The sequence below is a fragment of the Babylonia areolata genome, chromosome 7, assembly GCF_041734735.1.
Source record: "Babylonia areolata isolate BAREFJ2019XMU chromosome 7, ASM4173473v1, whole genome shotgun sequence".
In the NCBI taxonomy this organism is placed as follows: Eukaryota; Metazoa; Mollusca; class Gastropoda; order Neogastropoda; family Buccinidae; genus Babylonia; species Babylonia areolata.
Genome location: NC_134882.1, coordinates 15,541,415 through 15,563,146, shown reverse-complemented (window position 1 = coordinate 15,563,146; position 21,732 = coordinate 15,541,415). Strand labels below are relative to the sequence as shown.

Sequence of the window (21,732 nt, the reverse complement as noted above, 5' to 3'; positions counted from 1 at the left end):
TCCTTTGCAAAACAAACCAATAGTGACATCATTTCCAAACCAACCTTGCCAATTTTCTTCAAACGGAACAGTCTGTCTGAGCTTCCCAAAACACATTACACTGAGCAGCACGTTAGACGCACGTTCATTGCATCAGAAATCTCTTCCCACACCTCTTGCGAAAAACCGGTGGCAGTATGTGTGTGCTTGCATGCGTCGGGGGCGGGGGGCGGGGGTGGGGAGGGGTATTGTTGGAGATGGGGAATTTGTGTGTGAATGTGCGTGTCTGTGTGTTTATTTATATTTATTGTTTATTTGTTTTCTTTATTTATTTATTATTCACCGTGGCATTAAAATTGTCATTGTTAGTCCGTCTTTTTTTTTTCTTTTCAATATTTCATGAAAATTTTTCTTCATCTATTTGCTTACGTTTATTCAAGTTTAATTTTTTGTTTTATTTATTCATTTATTTTCATATTTCAAAGCGCGTTGGGTTACGCTGCTAGCCGCGGCCACTGAGCCATCTGCTTCATTGGCAGATGTGGTGTAGCGTATATGGCTTTGTCTGAACGCAGTGACGCCTCTTTGACGGAGCTACTGATACTGATCATAAAAATTGAAGAAAAAAAAAAAAACCAAAAAGTCATCAGTTTGATGACTTATCCATTTGTTTTTTTATGGGTTTTTTTCCTCAACCATTGCGTTGGGTTACGTCGCTGATCAGGCATCTGCTCAGTTAGATGTGGCCGGCCGGTTTAGCGCATATGGATTTGTTGTGACGCCTCCTCGAGTAACTGAACTGAACACTGCACACACTGGGAAAAAAAAAAACCTGAAAGAAAAGATCGGGGAGTTAAGACGCTGATGTTGGAAGACCCACAGACATGTCCAGATAATATGACCAAAAAATTCCTTTAGTTATGCCATAGACAGATTATGCACTGAACAAAAATCACTGCTCTGCAGGACCGTGACCGAAAATTTGATATTAGATAGCCGTGTGGCAGCAGTACAGCAGATGCAGAGTACTGATATGAACAAAGCAAATTGTAGTAAAGCATTCAGTTAAACAAATTAAGAATTTTAAGGAATTTGCTAATCCAGTTGATTCTGAAATGTAGTGTAAATAGTTGGTGCGTAGACTAACAACAAAAAAGGCATCTCCTTTTTTTTTCTTTCTTTCTATTTTTGGGGCTGTGGAACTGCCCTCCGAGGTCGGTAGGGAGAAAAGAACTGATGCCAAGACACATCAACAAGACCAAAATTTTTACACGTCTCAAAAAGACCACCGTGCACATACTCCTCTACCCTTGGGAGAAGACAGATTTAAGTTCGTTAATCTATCATTGTATGTCATGTTTCTATACTATTCATGCATGATTTGTCTCTCGATCCTCTTTGCACCTCAAGTTCTCGATTGTAACAGATAATGATTGGTGCTTGAGATGTGCGCACCTCATTGTAGTTATATTTCCTGACACCAAGTCTTGTCGCATCAGAGCTTTGTACTATTTGATAAGAGTGGTCCGGTTAATTAAGATATGTTAGATGTTCTTTTAATGAAGACAATCATTTTGTACGCTTTCCGTGTTCGCACACTTCTAAATGTGCGGGTAAAATGAAACATTTCTATTGAAGATTTACTCCGAGATCTTTTTTTTTTTTTTCATTTTTACATGTCATTTTTACTATGCTTGATGCACCATTTACTTGCACTGTAATAGAATTTGTTTGTGTGTGTGTGTGTGTTGTGTTGTTGTTTTCTACCAGCATCAATCACTTTCCAATTGCAACAATAACACAAAATGAATACAGATTCGATTCTTGTATTCATGCTCGGAGTTTGTTTAAATTTTGATGAAACCTGAAATTGTAATGCAAAACTGATGTCTGTTTTTTTTAATGTCACACACACACACACACACACACACACACACACACACACACACACACACACACACAAACTCGCTTACTCAAAGCTGTGTGTGTGTGTGTGTGTGTGTGTGTGATTACAAACATTGTGCAGCCGGGGCGCATTCAAGTTCACGTCGACATACTGAGACACTCTGCACGCGCTTACGCGTCGTTTGTGTCAGTCAAAAGCAAACGTAAGAAGGTAATTAACCAACTTGAAAAAAATTAATCCAATAATTGGACTGGATCAAATGAGATCGAGAATGTTCTATAAAAATTTCGAGGATGACTGTATGTGACGACACATTGATGTCAGTGTGTGTGCGTGTGTGTGTTGTGGGGGGTTGGGGGGGGGAGGAGGGGGAGAGGTGAGGGAGTGTGTGTGTGTAGGGGGGGGGGGGGAGTGAGAGGGGGTCAGTGGTGCACGGTGTAGTGTGTGGATGATCGGGTTGGTGCAGTTCGCGCGCTTGAGTCACGGTAATACGCTGTGTACGTCTGGTGTGTGAGAACTGCCAGTTAGACCAAGAGATGTTGGGGGTTCAAAACACGGACTTACATCGAGGCAGTGGCGCAATATCTGTTATCAGTGTGCTAAGCAGCCCATATATATATATATATATATATATATATATATATATATATATATATATATATATATATATATATATATATATATATATATATATATATACTGTTAGTATTACGCACCCCATGCACCCTCCGTACCCTTCGTTTCTCCCCTGCATGCTGTGTTACCAAGGCTGACAGTATCTAATAGATTTTGATTTATGTCCAGACGGAACTAACGGATTGTGATTAATTGTCCTTTGGATCATGTTGCCTCGATCCGTTCCTGTAATTTTTTTAGTTATGAGATACATGCTCTTTGTTTAAACAGTATCTGATTTCAAATTGTCACAGTACCGCTGACGTGACAGTCTTCCACTTAGTATAGTATAAGTGAAAGAAATAGCTGTTGACGATTTTATTGGGTTTTTTTTTTAACGTGGTTAAGCGGTTATATAGCCTACCTTTAATGAGCTCTCCGCACACTGAGGCCCGGTCTGTTGATCCGTGGTCGTTGGCCGTAAAGATACAAACAAGCAAATCACGGAGCATGATGGTAAACATAAAGGTTGCCTTCTGAATATGTCATTTATTATTGAGGACCTTTTCAGTGCATTCCCCCACACAGGACATCTATGTAGAGTGTGGGCAAACATATTGTGTCACAAAGTTAAAAGTTAGTAACTTCCGTTGTCACATTGTTCGAACAGGATTTTTTTTTTTTTTTACATCATCATTTGCTTCCCTGTACCTTTCACTGACCTGATGAAAAACACTATAGTACAATAGTTCTTGAAAAGAAGGGAAACTTTTTTTTTCTTTTTTTTTTTTTTTTTTTTGGTTTTTTTGGTTTATATATATATATATATATATATATATATTTTTTTTTTTAGAAGGGAAACTCTAACAGATGGTATGTCTTCTAAAAAGTGCAATTAAGGTCCTGACAATGAACAAGGATATGAAGCAACACAAGATAATGAGTGAACGCTTCATAATGTATTCATTATAGCCTCTGAACATTATCTATGAATAGATAAATCTCTCTAAAACATATTCTTGGTAACTCAGCAACTGATAAAGCAGAACCTGTACATAAAAATGAATGATAAAAAATGGGTCCATGAAGTTAGAATCTCCAGGAAATTGAAATCCTGTATATTTAACATGTCTGTGTTAGAATTAGTTGTAAAAAGACTAAGTATAGGTGTTTGGTATTTTATACCTGGATGCAGGAGTTTTGATATGCTGCACTGTCATAGCATGAAAATACAGCAAGGAAACAAATGTACTTTCCAATAAAAATTTTACCAGTTGAATTGATATGCTTTGGATGTAAGTAATTGGAACAGTGCTGTACTTGCATGTCAGAGATCTGTTTCTGTATGCATTTGGTTAAATGCAAGAAAATAACTTACATTTTATCATTTACATGGTCTTCACAACTGAGTTGTCTCTATGACACATACCAACAGAAGTCTTCAGCTTCATTGTTGTTGCTTCAGACCTTACAAAATTATGAAATAATGCAATTGCATGCATGTTTGCAAATTTTTTTTTTATGCATTTGCATATGTTCAGTTCACTGTAATCACATGCATGCATGTATGTGTGCAAATTTGTGCATGCATGGTCACATGCTCAGATGTGTGTGTGTGTATGTATGTGTGTGTGTGTGTGCAGTGCATAAGAAAAAACTGCCCATATCATGTGTACTTGTTTACATAAGCATCCCCTACAACAACTGGGCAAATTCTGTGTACATATTTACTTTAGTATCCTAGACACCCAACATTCAAAAAACTCTCTCTCAAATAGGCAAAACACAGACATCTTTTGTTAATGATTTGTATTTTCTTTATTTCTTAAAAAAAATAAAGTGCAAAATAATATATAAAACACAAAACATAACAACAAAATCACTTGGACCAGAGACATATTCTAATCTTTAAACCAATGGAATTATGTTGGCAGACAGGAAAAATAAAATGTCTAAAAAAACAAATAAAAACCACGAGATCGATCGTTGTTTTGACAAGACCCTAATGTTGTTTACCGGTACATGAATACCTAGCTGATATTTGTTCCAATTACTATTGGCTGTTAGGTATCACCAGAGGTGACAATTCTTAAGTAAAATTAATTTGGACAGCTGATGGACTTTTTGTTTTTTTGCTCATCTGCAAAATATTCACCAGAAGACTGAAAATTGGTAATTCTAATCAGTCCCAGAAAATCATTAATTCTTTCTCTTTCCGTTTTTGAAATTTTAATTTATTTCTTGAAAGCTGCTTGGCAATACAGTCTGGCAACCTTTCTTTCCTCTTTTCTTTCAGAATATTACTTGCTACCTTAGTCATACAGTTTTCTTCTATGGAGATTCCACATCTGCTGGCAATGCCCACAGCATGTGTACACAGTAATTTGTGCATCAGACATTTCTAAATATGTCCAGCTGGACCATCTAAATAAAATTAGGGAAAAAAACGGCACAGCAACTGGAGGACAAGCACTGTGTCCACCAGTCGCCTGTCAGTGTTCTATAACACTCGCATTCTCCCAGCCACACACACACCAATGAGAACACATCAAAACTGAACTGGTCAAAATTAGCAGACTTATGCCAATAACTTGTTTTAAGTTGTGAGATTCTCACTCATGAGTACAGTTCCACAATGATTCCAATGAAAAATAGTACAAAATGAACACATTACACACTGCCATGCAGTCATAATATATATCACATCAAATCCACCTGCTCATGAAATATGCATTGAAATTTCAACATAAATCAGCAGGACATGTAAACTCTCTTTGCTCCTCTTTAAAACTAAAAACACAAAATCCATTAGATTATGTACCATTGTTTTTGCAACTGATTGTTTCCACAACAAATATCTTGCAACTGATTGTTTCCACGACAAATATCTTTCAACAAATGAGAAGGTTTGTCCAGTGATATCACTGCATAGTAGGCCTGCTACCATGTGTACAGGTGCACACAAGTGTGTAGATGAAAAGCATGAATGCAGTTGGTTTTTCTTTTTTGTATTTCCAATCAAATTTAAGAAATCCCCATTAATATGAACTTCATGAAAAAGAAAGAAAAAGAATCCTCTTGCAATATTACAAAAAGTTTTAAAACCTGTTTTAAAACCAAAGAAGATTTTTGAAAACAACCACCAGATAATGAAGGGCAAGAAGAATCATAAGGCAGAATCTCTAATGTCTTCCAGAGATCTGGAATGAAGAACCAGCAGTGTCAGCATGCGGAAGTGACAACAGCAAACTTCCACACATTGATGGGCAGAATATGATATGCCAACATTATCTGAGAAATATTACAATTTCTTTTATTCAGATGGACAACATGTAGTCACAATTATGTACAGAGCTGTTCTTATGCAGCACAATTTAACACAACCATATAACTGACATTTGCTGTGTTCTGTCTGCTTGATAGTAATGAGTAAAAGCCTGATGGTAAACAGATTATTTGTACAAGTAATATCCTAACTCCACGATTTTTCAAATTTTTCTTCAAGTTTTGAATCTTTTTACCAGAATGTTTCTTATCTTTAAAACTTTTAAATAAAACGAATATGATATACCAACATTATCTGAGAAATATTACAATTTCTTTTATTCAGATGGACAACATGTAGTCTCAATTATATACAGAGCTGTTCTTATGCAGCACAATTTAACACAACCATATAACTGACATTTGCTGTGTTCTGTCTGCTTGATAGTAATGAGTAAAAGCCTGATGGTAAACAGATTATTTGTGCAAGTAATATCCTAACTCCACGATTTTTCAAATTTTTCTTCATCAAGCTTTGAATCTTTTTACCAGAATGTTTCTGATCTTTAAAACTTTTAAATAAAACTTTAAAACTTGGAGATTTCTTATGTGCAACCACTGAGGTTCTTCAATGGAAACCAATTTTGGAAGTTAGCAAATTTCTTTAAAACAAAATTCTTGGAAAAGAAAAAGAAAGAAAAAAAAAAAAAGAAATTTATTATCCCTGGTCTTCTGTATTCCCTGTTTCATCATGCATGAAATAAAAGAAAGTGAATATCAGCTACAGTAGTCATAAATGATTGCAGCATGTGCAACTGTACGGTCCCTTTCAGAATTTGTTTCTCCACAGGAGTAAAATTACTCAGAAAGGCCTTTGTGACATACTGCAACATTACCATTCTCTATAATACATTTTTTCATCATTTCCCACACATTATCTACAAAGCAGTCAACCCAGATCATGCACTCGCAGACTTTCCCAGTCATCTTAAAACATGTTCAAGTTATCAACATACTTCCTTTCATTCAGACTTGTGCTCATTCTCTTTATTCACAAATTATGTACAGAGCAGCTCATATAGCACCCTCACATACATATCTACATCCTCACCCATTCATTCTTGACCAATACACATTCACACTCCACCCATTCTGTTTTCTATCTACTATTTTCGTTCTTTTCTGGCACTCATTTTGGACTGAGAACATGTTGAAATATAAATAGTCTGTAAGTCTCTTGAACAGCACAAGTTTAACACTTAGAAACTGGCAGTGTCTGTCCATCTGACAACATGGATGTGAACTCTGTACTCTGGGCAGTGACAGAACGGTCTGACGACATGGTTGTCACACTGTCTGACAACAACTTCCTCTCCTCGGGCATCAAGACACTGACAGCTGCTCCCCCAGAGACTCCTCCCTTCTTGGGGCTGTAGATGGGAGAAGGGAGCTCCAAGGTGGCCGCCGGACGATGGCAGGGCTCCAGACTGGCCAGGTAGGCTTCCCGGTTCTCAGGAAGGGCAGGTCCCCAGTTGTCGGCGGGACGAGCCAGCTTCCTGACTCTCTGCCACAAGGTGCCCTTCTCCTTAGCGATGCTGATGATCATGACGATGGGCAGAGGCAGCAGGGAGCACAGGCCCAGCATCCAGCCAAAGATGATGGCCCAGGTGGGGTACTGGTAGGTGCCGTAGGACACAGGGGCCAGCTGAGACACGGAGAAGACCCAGATGAAGAGAATGGTAGCGGGCGTGATGAAGCACCACAGAATCTTCCAGTAGGCACTGGGCTTGAATCCAATCATCAGCTCAATGTCCTTGTAGAAACGGTCCACACCTGAAACATGGGTTAGGTGAACTTTTGTTTAAGAATACAAACACCATCATGAACATCTCTTTTATTTAACAGGACAAAATAATTTGATCTGACAAGATCATAGTATGTACATATTTCCTTCATTCCAATCCTTTCCATGGTTAGTCATTGTTCAGGTTTCTTTTCTGATAACATTTTTTCACTACTGCTCTACATCTGGCTATTATGGGCATATCAAGGTGAATGTCTTTACGGATATATTCTTGATTACCTTCTTTACAAGGATCGATTATAACAAGGTATAGCAAAATATGACTGCCATACTAGAGTATAGCTTAAAATTTTTTTAATTCTACTTAAAATGTTTATCACTGTATCTTGTAAGAGTAAAAACTTTTATCAAATTCTAATGTGCAATAGATTATGATCATGCATCTAACTTCTTAATATGTTAGGTAAAAATACCAACAATAAAGTGGGTAAAAATACTTACCATACACCCAAGAGATGACAACACATTCCGTAAAAGACAGCAACATGAGAGAGAAGGTAGCGCAGTACCAGTCCATGATTTGCAAGACGTAGATTCCACCCTGCACATACAAAGAATTTTCACTGTGACCATTGGGCATTTTGGACACATCAACATCAGTTGCATGAACACCCTTCTTTGATGTTTCAATCAAATGAGGGGGTATTTATTCATTCAGTGTTCTCACTGCTGTTCACTTCACAAAGAAAGTTATATTCTTAAGTTGAAGATCAGCACTATGAATAAAAAAAACAACAACTAAATAATATGATTAAGTTTGATCAACTGAACAACTTGGTGTATCATTTGTATAAAGATACTGACCAACAACAACAACAAAATCAATATATAAGGAAACTGAATTCTTGAAAATTGAAATGCATCTGCATCCCACCAACACCCAGAACAGTGTAATGGAGGACTATTCAATAAATCAGATTCGTATGAAGACAGTTTTGCATCCCACAGGGCAACACTGCTTCACAATTATCCAACACTGGCAAAACTTAAATCTTTGTTTTATTCACTTACTTGATTTTGCTGTCAACAAACTTTGTTTCTTGGAACTTAAACCCACATTTTTGGTCAGAACTATTTCACTTCACTTTGAAAAAACAAAACAAAAAACCTCAGAAGTACAGTCTACACACTTTGTGATTTACTCTTTCCATAAATGTACAATCACAAGTTCCTACATCAGTAAGGAACAAAAATGAACTTTTTAAAAGCGGAGAGTCTGCAGCAACAGAATGGCTGTCACAAATTTAGTTACCTGGAAAACACATGGGATTCCCAGCACGAACTCGATAAAGCACATGATGGCAGTGAAGAGCACCTTCTTGTTCTTCAGCAGGTGGGGGAACTCGTCAATGAAAGCGCTGGTCATCGTTTCGAACATACCAAACTGCACACAGGAAGGAATACACAATTAACATTGGCCTGCTTGGAAAGCCTTTGTAAATCCCTGAAACAATGACTCAAACACAGACACATCACAATGATGATGATGCTTACTAGCAAATGCCAACCAATGAGCAGTTTAAAGAGATGAATATTCAAGTAATATTTCTCTCAGTTATCAAAGTTTCTGATGGTTTGGGGAACAAAGTGACAAATGCCTTCTTGCAGTCAATAAATAACATCAGAAAGCACTTGCTCCATTACAAAACTGGTTTTGATTTCAAATTCAAATTACAAACACTTTCTTTTCAGTGAGTTCAAGTTGGTCTCAAAGAGCTTGATTGTTTCTCATTGGTTGTGTGAGGTGCAGCCTACTACGGAGGTATAAGATAAAAAAAAAAAAAATATATAGATAAAAAAATAAAACAGACATCATATAACCATGAAGATATGGTTCATGGTAAAGTATATTTGATGTAAAATAAAATAAAAACCCATGTATAAACTCCATTTCAATATCTAACCACAAGTGCCATTGAAATCCATGTTTACTTAAACCATTTCACAAGTTACTGATTTATTTGTTGTGGCCATCGTGACTACACTGAATCTCTGGTGTTTTTTGTTTGTTTTTGACAACATATCCAGTGGAAATGTTTTGCCCATTTTCTCAGTCAGCATTTTCCTCACCATGAGACACCAGAAAATTCATCATTTTGATCAAATGAAACATCAGCACTCAGCACTTGTGGACAGATTGAGTAATACCATCTTAAGATGACATGGAAAAAAAAAATTGTAGAAAAAAAAAAGAAAAAAAAAAAGATGATGCATTTGTAGTGTCATTACACTACTGGAAGCAATCGACATCAAAAAGAAATACTTCACTTCCAAACCTGTTCCATCACCATATGCTTCATATTGAAACAGATTTCATTTCATCTTAGAGAGCTATTGCTTGGATCTGACTTTATCGACAATTTTGAATCATCTTCACTGATGTCATATTTTTCTCATCCCGCAGTATCAAATCAAATTTATGAAGTAAAATATTTGGAAAGAAAGCCTGAATTACTTGTTAAAAGAAAAATTTAGATGGTGGTCACTGTCTCTGGCATGGAACAGGAGACCAAGCAAATTAGGTCGTGTTTATTTGGATAGAAACAGGCAAGAAGTAAAGTAGATCTTCTTGACAATTTTGTGATGCAAACTGAAAGGGGACTTGAGATGAAATCAATTATGCAAATTTAAGTAGCAGGTTGTTTTTTTTGAAATTTTTTTGTGTTTTTTTCCAGTTGATAAACTTTGATAGTCAAATCAATTAGGTTGAAATTCCTTCAACTTTGACGGGTTTTTTAAAATTATATCATAATTAAGTTGAATGGGGAAAATATTGATTACTGTTAAGAATGCAGATTACAAAGGGAGAGGCTGGGTTTGTTACTTTTAATTACCAAAGAGTAATGGCTGCTATCCATGGCAGGCGATTGCTCCAAATAGAGTAAGAACAATTCGAGCGTGGTGGCTCTATTGTTTAGGTCAGTATGAAAACCACAAGACTTAGCGCTTTCACGCTGGGTGTTGCCGCATGAGGCCACAAGTCTGCGAGACGTCGGAGGGAACCTTTGAGAGTGAAAATCAAACACCAACATGGTTATACAACAACCCGAGCCCTTCGTGGGACATACTTTATTGATTTCCCTATCATAAGAAAATAAGTAAAACTGCAGAAATATGTGAAGAAAATAGCTTCTTTTTTTTTTTTTCTTTTTCCGTGAAGTGAGGACAAAAATGAGTATTTCAAATTGCTGCTGCTTCAAGTTCAGATTTGTTTATCTGTGTGTGTGTGTGTGTGTGTGTGTGTGTGTGTGTGTGTGTGTGGTTTTTTCTTTGTTTATATTCTAATGGCCATATCTTGTGTTGTAGATAGTGACTAAAATTTCAAAACAAAAAAAATAAATTGGTGCAAGTCATGGGGGCAAAAAGAACTTTTGAATATAACCTTGTAATTGCCATTTTCACACCCAAATTAAATCAAGAAACAGTGAAAAAAAAGATGTTCATGAAGTGTAATCAGTGTAATTTACTTCAAATTAAAATTAAAAAAAATTCTACGAAAATTGCTTTTTCATAAAACTGTATGTCCCTCGAACAGTCCGGAGGATAATACAAGTTCACAAAAAGCTCCATTCAAAGTGGCACATCACATAATGGTTTGCATGCAGTTTGGTAATGCTTTTTGTCTAGCCAGTGTAGTTAAAAAATTCAGTCTGTTCTACAGTTCATGCTGTATTATATAATAAATGCATTGTGTGCTTATGTGTTTATATCAAATCAATAGAACTCTAGAATAATTGAAGAACATATATTTATGTTGCCATTCCCAGACTTAAGTCTTGACAAAGCCAAAATCTGTGTCATGAAATAATATTTCTAACCCCACTCAGTGTCCCTTTTTTGTTGTTGCATAAATGGATTTCCTACAACCCGCTTTAACCATTTCCCTCAGATTTCATGAATATTTGTTTGTGTATGTATTCCTTTATATATAGTTTTGTTTTTCATGTTTCATTTCTTAAACATACCCACTCCCAGAACTTGTATATTGTCTTGGCAAAGGTTTTTGGCTTCCCTTCCACCAAACACAGATTTAAAAAAATATTTTAAAAAAAATCAAAAAAAAAAATCTGCTTTTAACCATCCTAAATGTAACCAACTCAAAATCATAAAATGTCTTCACTCCCTGACCCACCCTCTAGTAGTTCACCATAAATACGACCTCATGTTACCTCAGACGAGCCATGCGTCATAGATCCTTCAGCGGAAGGGGAAAGGGTAATCTTATTCATCCATGCACATACTCACACATCCCCCCCCCCACTTCTATCTGAACACCCTTGTTCTCACACTTGTTTGAGATTTTTTTAACCCTCCCAAATTCTGATTGTCACATTTTCACACCAAGTACACTCACTTTCACTCTTCTTTTGTTAAAGCTACCTATCTTCAACCACACACAACACTCATTCTCTAAAGGGTATGCTGAAAAAGAAGCTCATGTAATAATGAAGCAAATGCAGCAAAATTAAAAACAAAGCAGGGAAAGTGGGGATGCAACATTTTCCAAAATTTTCTTCTTTTTTTTTCCAAATTGCTCCAAGTGATCTGGCTTTCTCTGCCTGACAAACTCATCCAACAGAGTTTGAAAAACCATTGAATTTTTTTTATTTTTTAATTAATATTACAACTTTGTCCAGTTCACGATATTTTAACTTTTCCCGAGTGTGCTGTGGATAAAGTTAAGTATATTACAAATCACTGGGCTTGTGGTCATTTTCACTTTCTGTCCTTTTGTATCTTTTTCTTTCCCAGAATTTCTTTTATGTCTGAACCAAAAACACACAAAACCCCCTGACTACAATAAAATAGTTTTCTTTTTGGCAACAGCATCCTCACTTTTTTTTTCTTTCCAAAATCAAAATAAGTGATGGAGAAGGAGGCAGACATTATCTTGACATTCATGCACAGCTGACTGTCTCTTTGACACCAATTAAAAAGAATGCATGATAGAAATAATAACAGAGTGCATTTATAAATACAATCAAACATTAATCAGTATAAGTGTGAAAAAGCTTACATGTTTCAGTAGTCATAAGTTCAAAATGAAACTCGAAATAAAATTTGAATTCGATACTTATTGGTTATTCTGTCTTAAAAAAAGATATTTGAACAGTGTGTGCTTTGACTACCAAGTTGATGTCTGCCTCTGTTCCAAGAACGCCCAGCTCACTGCGTTGGTTTACCTCAAGTTCAAATCCTATCCACGCTTTGCAGCGGAAGGGGAAGCCTATCAGTTGAAAGAAGGTGGACAGTCAGTTTGTTTTAATGCAAAATTTTTAAAGAGTGTTTTCTTTTTTAAACACAATTTAACCAAATCATTTTTTCTTCTTTTTTTTTTCTTCAATTGAGTGTCATCAAATCATCATTTAGCACAAAAAATTCACTGCTGTAAGTTTGTGTATGTTTTAGAATGAAACATAGCACTTTTTTGGCTAAGCGCCAAAATGCTTCTCACAAATGATTGTGAGCAACATTTGTTCAAGACAAAAGTGCAAAATGTTTTCCTGTAACTTGCAAGGGGCATGGGGGAAGCAAGGGATGTCATTGTGACAAATATAAATGTCAGTCCTTACCTGTACAAAACATACACATGCTTACAGTCCTTCAATTTCGCTGGATTGAATCATTAATAAATTAAACAGGGAATTATAAATAGGTAACCTTCTTTCAACGGTAAGCTTAAGGTCCAAAAAGTGTGAAAAGAATGAATGATTAGGAAATAAAGTACAGGGGATTTTAAATTTGTTAAAACATTTCAATTGTCCGTTTTGTTTACTTTTTCAGTTGTCAGGAACACTCGTTGAAGAAAGTATGGATGAGATGTAAATAAATGAGTATGAAATTTTATATGACACATACTTTCTTCAAAAACTATTCCACTATGTGTAAGGCTGAGTATTTGAATAATGCTCACTTGCTCTGAAAAAAAGGTCTAGGCCACAGAACTGTAAACAAGTATGTGTTTACAATTCTATCCGTTGAAAAATGAAATGTAGTTATCTTTTTAAAAAAATACAAAAAAAGAAAAGAAAAAAGGTTGTACATTCTTTCAAATTAATCAGTTTGAGCTAATTCACAGCTTTCTTGAAGTGATGGTCTTTATATAATGATCACTGATTCCCTCTCCTCTGCATCTTTTCACATTCCAATTATATTCTTGATTTGTTTCCTTTGTCCATAAACAATTTCCTTCATCTCTCCTCAACCCTGTGTATCCATTTGAAAAAAATCTTTCTTCTCATGACAAGCATTAATTTCTCACAGAGTATAAGAATGAGAGGAAGATATCAGAGGCAAATATCTTTTATGATAGTCCTTCAAGATACTTTGGCATCTTGCATAAAATAAATCTGATGACTATCCTCTGATGGAATGCAAATCTTCCTTTTACGAAGGCTATGACACGGTCACTTCTTATCGTGTCAAGAACCACTAGGTCATGAAAACCACTCTCTAAAGAATCCTTTACTCAGCCTTAACACAGACCAACGCAGCTTGCATAGAACGGAGGTTAGACAGGAGGATAAGCGAGGAGGTTGGCAAGGTAATCAGAAAGCGGTGGGATCCTTACCTGGCTGTCAAGACCGATGGTGAACAGCATGAGGAAAAACAGCAAGGCCCACAGTGGGGAGATGGGCAGTTTGGCAACAGCCTCAGGATACACAACAAACGTCAGGCCAGGACCTGGAACATGCACAGACAAAGCGACTGCTTTTAATCCAAATTTGGATAGATAGTGAGTACTTCTGCTGAGTAGTAGTTTCTTTATTCCATAAAATCTTAGCATGTTTTTATATCCTTTTTTTGTCCAAAGTTTTCAAAAAATGAATTCAAGGTCTTTTTTAAAATACTTTTCTTTTTCTAAATCCAAAGTACATTTTGAACAATAAAACCAGATTTTCTGTGAATAACCACAACATGCCTGTCCATTTTTAAACATTTGGGGTTGTTTTTTTTTGTTTTTTTGTTTGGTTTTGCTTTGCAGTTAGACATCAGCATTAAATAGAGCAGCTGTGCTTACCCTGAGTGACAACATCCTTGATCTCAGCACCAGTCTCGTGGGCCATGAAGCCAAGAACAGAGAAGATGACCAGACCGGCAAACACACTGGTGCCGCAGTTCATAAGGGGAACAATGATGGCATCCCTGTCAACAGCAGACAAGTCAGTTATCTCCTGTAGTCCCGTCCTAGAGTCATCATATATGTCTGTGGGCTTTTCAGTGATATAATTATCTGTTCTTTGTTTATCTATAGTCCAGTTCTTAAATGTGCAGAATATGTCTGGGCTTTTTAGTAAAATATTTATCTGTGAATCTTTGTAGAGGTTTTGAAGAATCCTTAAAACTCACCAAATAGACTTTACTTAGAACATGTTTACCAAAAAATCATCTCATTACCACATTGCTCCCAAACATGTTTAATCAAAACAAAATTTTTCTCTTGTGACAACAAAGCATCATTTACGGATAAAGTGTTGCAGTGCGTCACACATCCATGATAAAGGCCAACAGACTGAAAAAAAATCAATATTTCTTTTATTGTATTACTGCCTTTTGTGTGTATGTGTCTTTTGCTCAAACCCAAATGTATCAAATGCAGGTAAACACTGACAACTGGTCTGACCTGTAGACGTTGTTGTGGAACTTGTTGTAGCTGGCCATGGTGATGAGGCCCCCCCAGGCCATGCCCACCGAGTAGAAAATCTGGATGGCGGCGTCACCCCACACCTTGAACTCCAACAGTTTCTGCCAGTCGGGGATCAGGTAGAACTTGATACCTTCCAGAGCACCAGGCAAGGTAGCGCCACGCACCAGGAGGATGATCAGCACCAGGTAAGGGAAGGTGGCAGTCACATACACCACCTGAAAAACCGGTAAGTGACCTTGTTATGTTCTGCCCATTGCCAAGCTATTCACCTGTGGTTTTACAAGTACACCATCTCAACAAAAGGTAAGTGACCTTGCCAAGTTCAGCCCACTGTCATGCTGTTTACATGTGGAATTCTTACAGAAGAATGTGTGGACATTGGGATAACTTTGAGTACGCATCATCATGCTGTACAAATTGAATAGTTTGTTTACTTCTTGTGCTTGAATACTGCAAAAAAAAGTGTGTGAACAAGGATATCAATCCAAACTGACAAGTACACAGTTGCACAAATCTACTGTTATGCTTTTTTCTTCTTTATAGATTATTTCTTCTTTAAAAACTAAGTTGTTGTTTTTTAGTCATTATTCAAAATCCTTTTGACAAATAATTTATCAAAATAATTGAAGCAAGAAAAAGAAAGAGACACATATCAAGAACTCACCCTGCCAGAAGACTTGACACCCTTGCAGAGGCAGAGAAAGACCACCACCCAGGCCAGAGCCAGACAACCAAACAAAGGCCAGCGTATGGTGCCCATGTCTTCAATGCCGTCTGTGATCTCCAGGACATTGCGCCTGCAACACACATTACACTATCAGTTAGTTACAGCATTGGACTGGGAAACACACTAACAGCTTGTTTTTGACATAAAGGCATCCTTCCTTCTATTTCTTCCGTAAAAAGCAATTCATTTTCATCATCTTTGTACTTTTCTCATGCTAACAAAATATTTATGTTCAACAAAAAAATTTAAATAGCATTGGAAATGCACATTTCTGTGAAAGCAAATGTACAAATGTATCGTTTATACCATCAACACAAACATGTTTTTTTTTGTTTTGTTTTTTGTTTTCAGTGTTGGCCGTTTTAATCTAACAAGTTTTTAAACAGGAAGTTTAAACAGAGTAGAGATAACTTTCTACTTACTCCCAGAACTGTTCACTGGCAGTCATCAGGTGGGAAGAGTTGAGCGTGACATTAGCGGCAGTGGCATAGGTACTGTTGACAACCGTCCCGTTCACCATGGTGGCATTGGCATCTGTGCTGTTGGCGTCAGCAAACTTGTTGAGGACACATCGTTCATCGTTCCAGGCATTGTCACAGTCAGACCAGGGGAGGACCTTCCTCATGGACATGAAGAGGTAGTAGAAGGTCCAGGTGATGATGATGTTGTAGTAGACGCACACAATGCCAGAGATGATCACCATGCCATAGCCCACCCCTGATTAGGACAGCCACAAGGGAAGAACCTCACCATCAGTTTGGGTACATTCACACAAGTTGTAGCAAGTTTTTGTTTGTTTGGGTTTTTAGTAACAAGTTGGTTTGGGTTTGTTTTTTTTGTTTTTGTTTTTTTATAGTCTTTTTCAAAAGTCATAAGAATAAAACAGAAGAAATGTTAGGATTAAATGTTTACATTTTTTTTTCTTTAAGACTCATACTTTGGAAGAGTACCAAATCAGCATATTCATCTTTTTTTTTAACATCTTTCAGATTTTAAAGTAACATATAACCATTACATGATAATGTGCATAAAGAGTACGCACCAAAAGGGAAAAAAAAACCCCACAAAAGTATCAAACTGTTAATATCAAGTAAGAAAAGTAGGTCATTACCTTTGAAAAGAGGGCTGATCCTCCAGACAGTGATTGGGGACAGAGAGGCAAACTGCCCATAGGTGATCTCCATGAAGAAGAGAGGCATTCCACACAGAACCAAGAAGACCACATAGGGCACCAAGAATGCTCCTGCAAACATACAAATACAACTGTGAGGCTTCTTTCATGTGTGCGCTGTTTGTACCCAACCCACACCACTTGACTTCCAAGTAAAAATAAACAGCCTTTTCTCTTCATCTCCTGCACATCAGATTCTTTTCTAAGATCGATGCGTCAAAATTAACATTTAATTCAACTTAATATTCATTAAAGAATTGAACTTCCCTAAAAGGTTGTTTTGTTTTTTTAAGTGAGTAAAATCACCACACTGTCATCATATAAATAAGTGTCAGAGAGAGGGCTACAATAATCAACATTTGTTTAGAGTCCACAAGAACCAATCCGACACCTTACCATTATCAATAACAATAGAGCTGATCAGCAAAATCACACACACAGAGGTCCCAAACTTCACCTACCTCCTCCACTCTTGTAGCAGAGGTAAGGGAACCTCCAGATGTTCCCCAGCCCCACAGCAAAGCCGATGCAGGACAGCAGGAAGTCCATGCGGCCAGTCCATGTGCCACGGTCCTCCTTGTCGTCCAGGCTCGAACTTGAGCTCATGCTGGAGTCTGACCCTGATACGTCTGCTAGAGTCACACCCGCTCCAACTTTTTCCGACTGCACGCAAACACAAACATAGAGCCTGTGAATGTAAGTTTCCATTAAGTTGTTCTGCACTCAGCCTTTTTTTCACTAGACTCACATTATATATATACACACACAAACATACAGAGCCTGTGAACACCATCCATTGCAGGCAGCTGAACAGTGCTAACAGAGTTAGTGTCCTGTTGACTTTTTTGTTGTTGTCCTCTCATTACAGTGAAGTTCAATAAACAAAACAAAACAAAAAAACAACAACAAAAAACAAAACAAAAAACCCACAAAAAACAACCAACCAAAAACAAAACAAGAACAACAACAAAAAAAACCCCAACCAAATAAACAAATACAACTGGTGGAATCAGCATTACTGTTAACACTGGTTTTAGAGAGACAACAGGATAGAAATAGAGGGAAAACACTAAGAATCAAGATCACACAAACAGTATCAAAAACCTGTCAAACTTTGTTACATTTTATAAACCAGTTTATGTATTCATACAGCTGATCAGTTTATGTATTCATACCAAAAAATAACAAGTGGGAAAACCGCTGGAAAATTTATTTTCAAACAACCAAACTGCGAGTGAATGGGGCAAGAAACCTTAGAATTCATCTCATGCATAATGCTGACTAAATAGGAGGCAACTGGCGAATAGGAGGCAACTGGCGAAGAATACGTGCCAGGGTGACTGAGCGAACCAAGCCAGCTTGCGAGGGGATTTACAATAATTATGTAAATTTATATGACCTCCTTTTCTTTCCTTTGCTGGCTTGCAGCCATGCATTGTGGTGGCGCTCCCGCCCACACCCTAAAATGAAGGTAAAGAAAAGGGAGGCAGGTTGGGGGTCAGGGGTGAGGGAGGATCTACCAGCGCATAGGTCCAAGGTGACCTTTAGCAGGCAGGGGAGGGGAAATATCCCATGACACTCGAAACTGTAACCACAGACCAACACCTGAAACCATGGAACTGCATACCGAGTTACCTTTTTTTTTCTTTAACCTATTTTTGCATAAGTGGGAACAAGACTACCTCATGAATATGAATCACGCCAAAAGATGTATCAATGTATGGTTAAGCAGAAAAAAGGGGAAAAGCAGACTAAGAGGGGCTGGCATATGTACGGAAACAGCAGACTAAACTTGAAATACTTCAATGCTTAAACGTGATCATTCTGCGCTTACTGGCTGCCTCAGTGGTGGGGCATACCAGCAGATATTCTTAGATCACTTGGATCAGAGCAATAGGCCATCACCAAATAGGGAGGGGGGGGGGGAGAATATTTTCCTTCTCCCTATTGTTTTATTGAAATGCACTATCTTCGTATCTCTAGTTTTAATAAATTACAAGTTCACAAAGTTTTTTTCCCCAAAAACTTTCTAAGTATTTCTTTTCTTTGCAGTAGCGCTTTGTTGCTCCTAAATTGTTTTCTTCATTCTTCTACCCGTTACTTTTCTTCAGCACTGCAAACCATTATTTGTAACTTATTTCTTTGTCACTGCATGTTGAACGTACGCTGAAGTGATAAAGGAAAACGTCACTGAGGGTTTAAGGAAATTGTGACCATCACCAATAAAGGCTCTTATGAACTGAAGTATGTTCCATTCAGTTCTGTTCAGTTACTAAAAGAGACGTATGTTTAAAGCTGTAAGTGATCGTGGAAGACAAAAGCTGCTGCCTTGTTGCGACCGGTTCATGTTAAAGTTGACAGAACCTGGAAAGTATTCACAAAACCCCTTTCGTCTCAAATACAAAGAAAACTTTTTTTTAAACAGAAGTGTTAAAATGTTGCCAGTTGTAAAAAAAAAAAAAAAAAAAATCAAACAGATGTCACAATCAAAACCGGGAAATAATTAGCATTGATAAGTACCCGCGGCATAGGAAATTTTCGGTAACAGCCACGAATAGAATTTCAAGGCAAATCAATGAACAGTGATTCAAAGGGCAGCATCTATAAGGGACGGAGGCAATGCAACGTCTGTGCCGAGAAAAACTCCGCAGATCAATAAAACGGGGTTACTTCTGCGGCCTTGCCGAGGGTCACGAGCCGCCCGTTGCACAGCGCGCGCGCACAGTTCAACTTCGAACACCCAACGGTTGTTGCCGTTGTTGTCGGCGGCGGAGACTGGAATTTTCCCCAGTGCGCGCGCATGCGTGTGATGAGTTGGCGCGTGCAGCGCGGGCGCTGGTTGTGCACGCGCACACACAGGGCCCCCCCATCGGATGCAGACAGACTGCGTGGCTCAGAAAAGCTGAAGCCGCCCACGTCAGTCGTTACGACTCATCTCTCTTGTTGCCCGTGCGCAATTATCGATCTACGGTCTGTCTGTATCTATATCACCTTGAATTCAAAAGCTGAATAAAGGTTTAATAACAGCCATATTTTCATATTTTGCCAATCAAGGACAATTCTTAATCACCACAAATAAATCATGAGGCAGGCGGTCAAGCTATCATTTGGAAGGGGAAAAAAAGTTGATTCCTACGAATGTGCGAAGTTGCTGACGTCACAGCCGCCGAGGCGGAGAAAGGAATCATAGTGGGAGTTGGCTGGGCGAGACGAGACGACTGCGGTTTTCCAGACATGATAATGAGGCAATGGATTGATCAGCCAGTTCCAGAAATGCGGAGTCTTGCTACAACGCTTTTGGGGGTTCTACTCAAGAGCATCGATGTGCTCTTTGAGGGCCATAGGATAACAAATATTCAAGTCTACATAATGCTTAACTCAATTTTCATTTATTTACAAAAATGCTCAAAATATTGTTTATTATTACTAACAATTCCGTCTATCTCGACCATTACGGAAGAGATCCAGACAATGAAATGAGATGTGAGAATCCATAATGCATCATACAGCTTTTTGAGAACAGAACCGATCAGAATGGTCAATGTGATTACCGTGGACACCTAACGCGAAGAAGAAGACTGAAGAACTGGTCGAGGAAAGTCAAGCAGGTCTTCTTATAATGCTGGAATCTCCGGCAGAATTTATACCATGCATGTCAAATCACATCGACATGACAAGGAAAAGTCTAGGCGTTAACCTAATACATTGACTTAGTATCTGACGGAGAAAAGCTTGTATGGGAGAGAAGAAAGAAACTCCGGCCAAAGAAAACCGTCCCTATTCGTTTAGAAAGGATTAATGTAGATAATACCGTCAAACATTTCCATTCTACACGATACTGGAAAGCACTCAATAGCTATATCAAGCAGATGATGTAGGAAACCAAATGCAGGGAATCAACAGGCAGACAAACCAATGCCAAAAAGAATGACTGTTTATCAGCCTTACATATCACACAGGTCTACCCATCGGACAGACACACAGTTCAAATACAAAATTATACACACACAAAAAAAGTCAAATCAAACAAAAATAAATATATGGGGTATGTGGTACTTTTCAGTCAGCTCTCTCAGTTGTTTCTTGTGTGAGCCATTACAAATTCGTGGTCGATCTAAAAGATGACATAATTATACGAACAGGAACCAGCTGTTGCGATAAGTAAATATAATACGTTTTGATCTCATCTTTGCAAGTGCATAAGTGAATCGAACTAAACAACAGAAGTCGACTTAAGTCATCATATATTATAAAAAGTTAATCGCAATCAACTTAAAAAGATAACGGGATCAGCCGGTAAGACCGGCCGGCGAAACGTTCAGATTCAGGTCACAACGTGGGAAACAGCACACTATGCCCCCTGTACTATGTATAATGAATGAAATCCATCACTCACCTCTTTCCCTTTGAATAAACCCATGATTGATGACAGAAAGTCTGCAGGTTTAGGTCTGAAGTCAAACTCGGACACAATATTCTCACAAAATATTCACTCGTGTGAAAATGTATTTATTTGCGATTCTTCGTCCACGTCGGTTGATGGTTTGAAACATCAATG

The 21,732-nt window shown here is 37.7% G+C and overlaps 1 protein-coding gene across 2 annotated transcripts in view; it reads right to left on the bottom strand.

Moving 5' to 3' along the window:
• Positions 1-4,641: 4,641 nt before the first annotated feature.
• LOC143283737 (sodium-dependent proline transporter-like) overlaps positions 4,642-21,732 on the bottom strand; it is a 17,102-nt gene continuing 11 nt past the window's right edge. Inside the window, exons 1-11 of one of the 2 annotated variants that reach the window (XM_076590034.1) lie at positions 21,571-21,732; positions 17,636-17,837; positions 17,115-17,246; positions 16,426-16,720; positions 15,941-16,073; positions 15,253-15,491; positions 14,650-14,774; positions 14,200-14,312; positions 8,881-9,012; positions 8,070-8,169; positions 4,642-7,597 (exon numbers count right to left, since the gene is read on the bottom strand). The exon at positions 21,571-21,732 is cut by the window's right edge and continues 11 nt beyond it. In XM_076590034.1, the coding sequence (XP_076446149.1) occupies positions 7,017-7,597; positions 8,070-8,169; positions 8,881-9,012; positions 14,200-14,312; positions 14,650-14,774; positions 15,253-15,491; positions 15,941-16,073; positions 16,426-16,720; positions 17,115-17,246; positions 17,636-17,837; positions 21,571-21,594 (2,076 nt within the window). In that variant the 5' untranslated portion in view covers positions 21,595-21,732 and the 3' untranslated portion in view covers positions 4,642-7,016. Of the gene's footprint in view, positions 7,598-8,069; positions 8,170-8,880; positions 9,013-14,199; positions 14,313-14,649; positions 14,775-15,252; positions 15,492-15,940; positions 16,074-16,425; positions 16,721-17,114; positions 17,247-17,635; positions 17,838-19,694; positions 19,833-21,570 lie in introns of those variants that run through there. The other variant, XM_076590035.1, reaches the window with a different exon arrangement.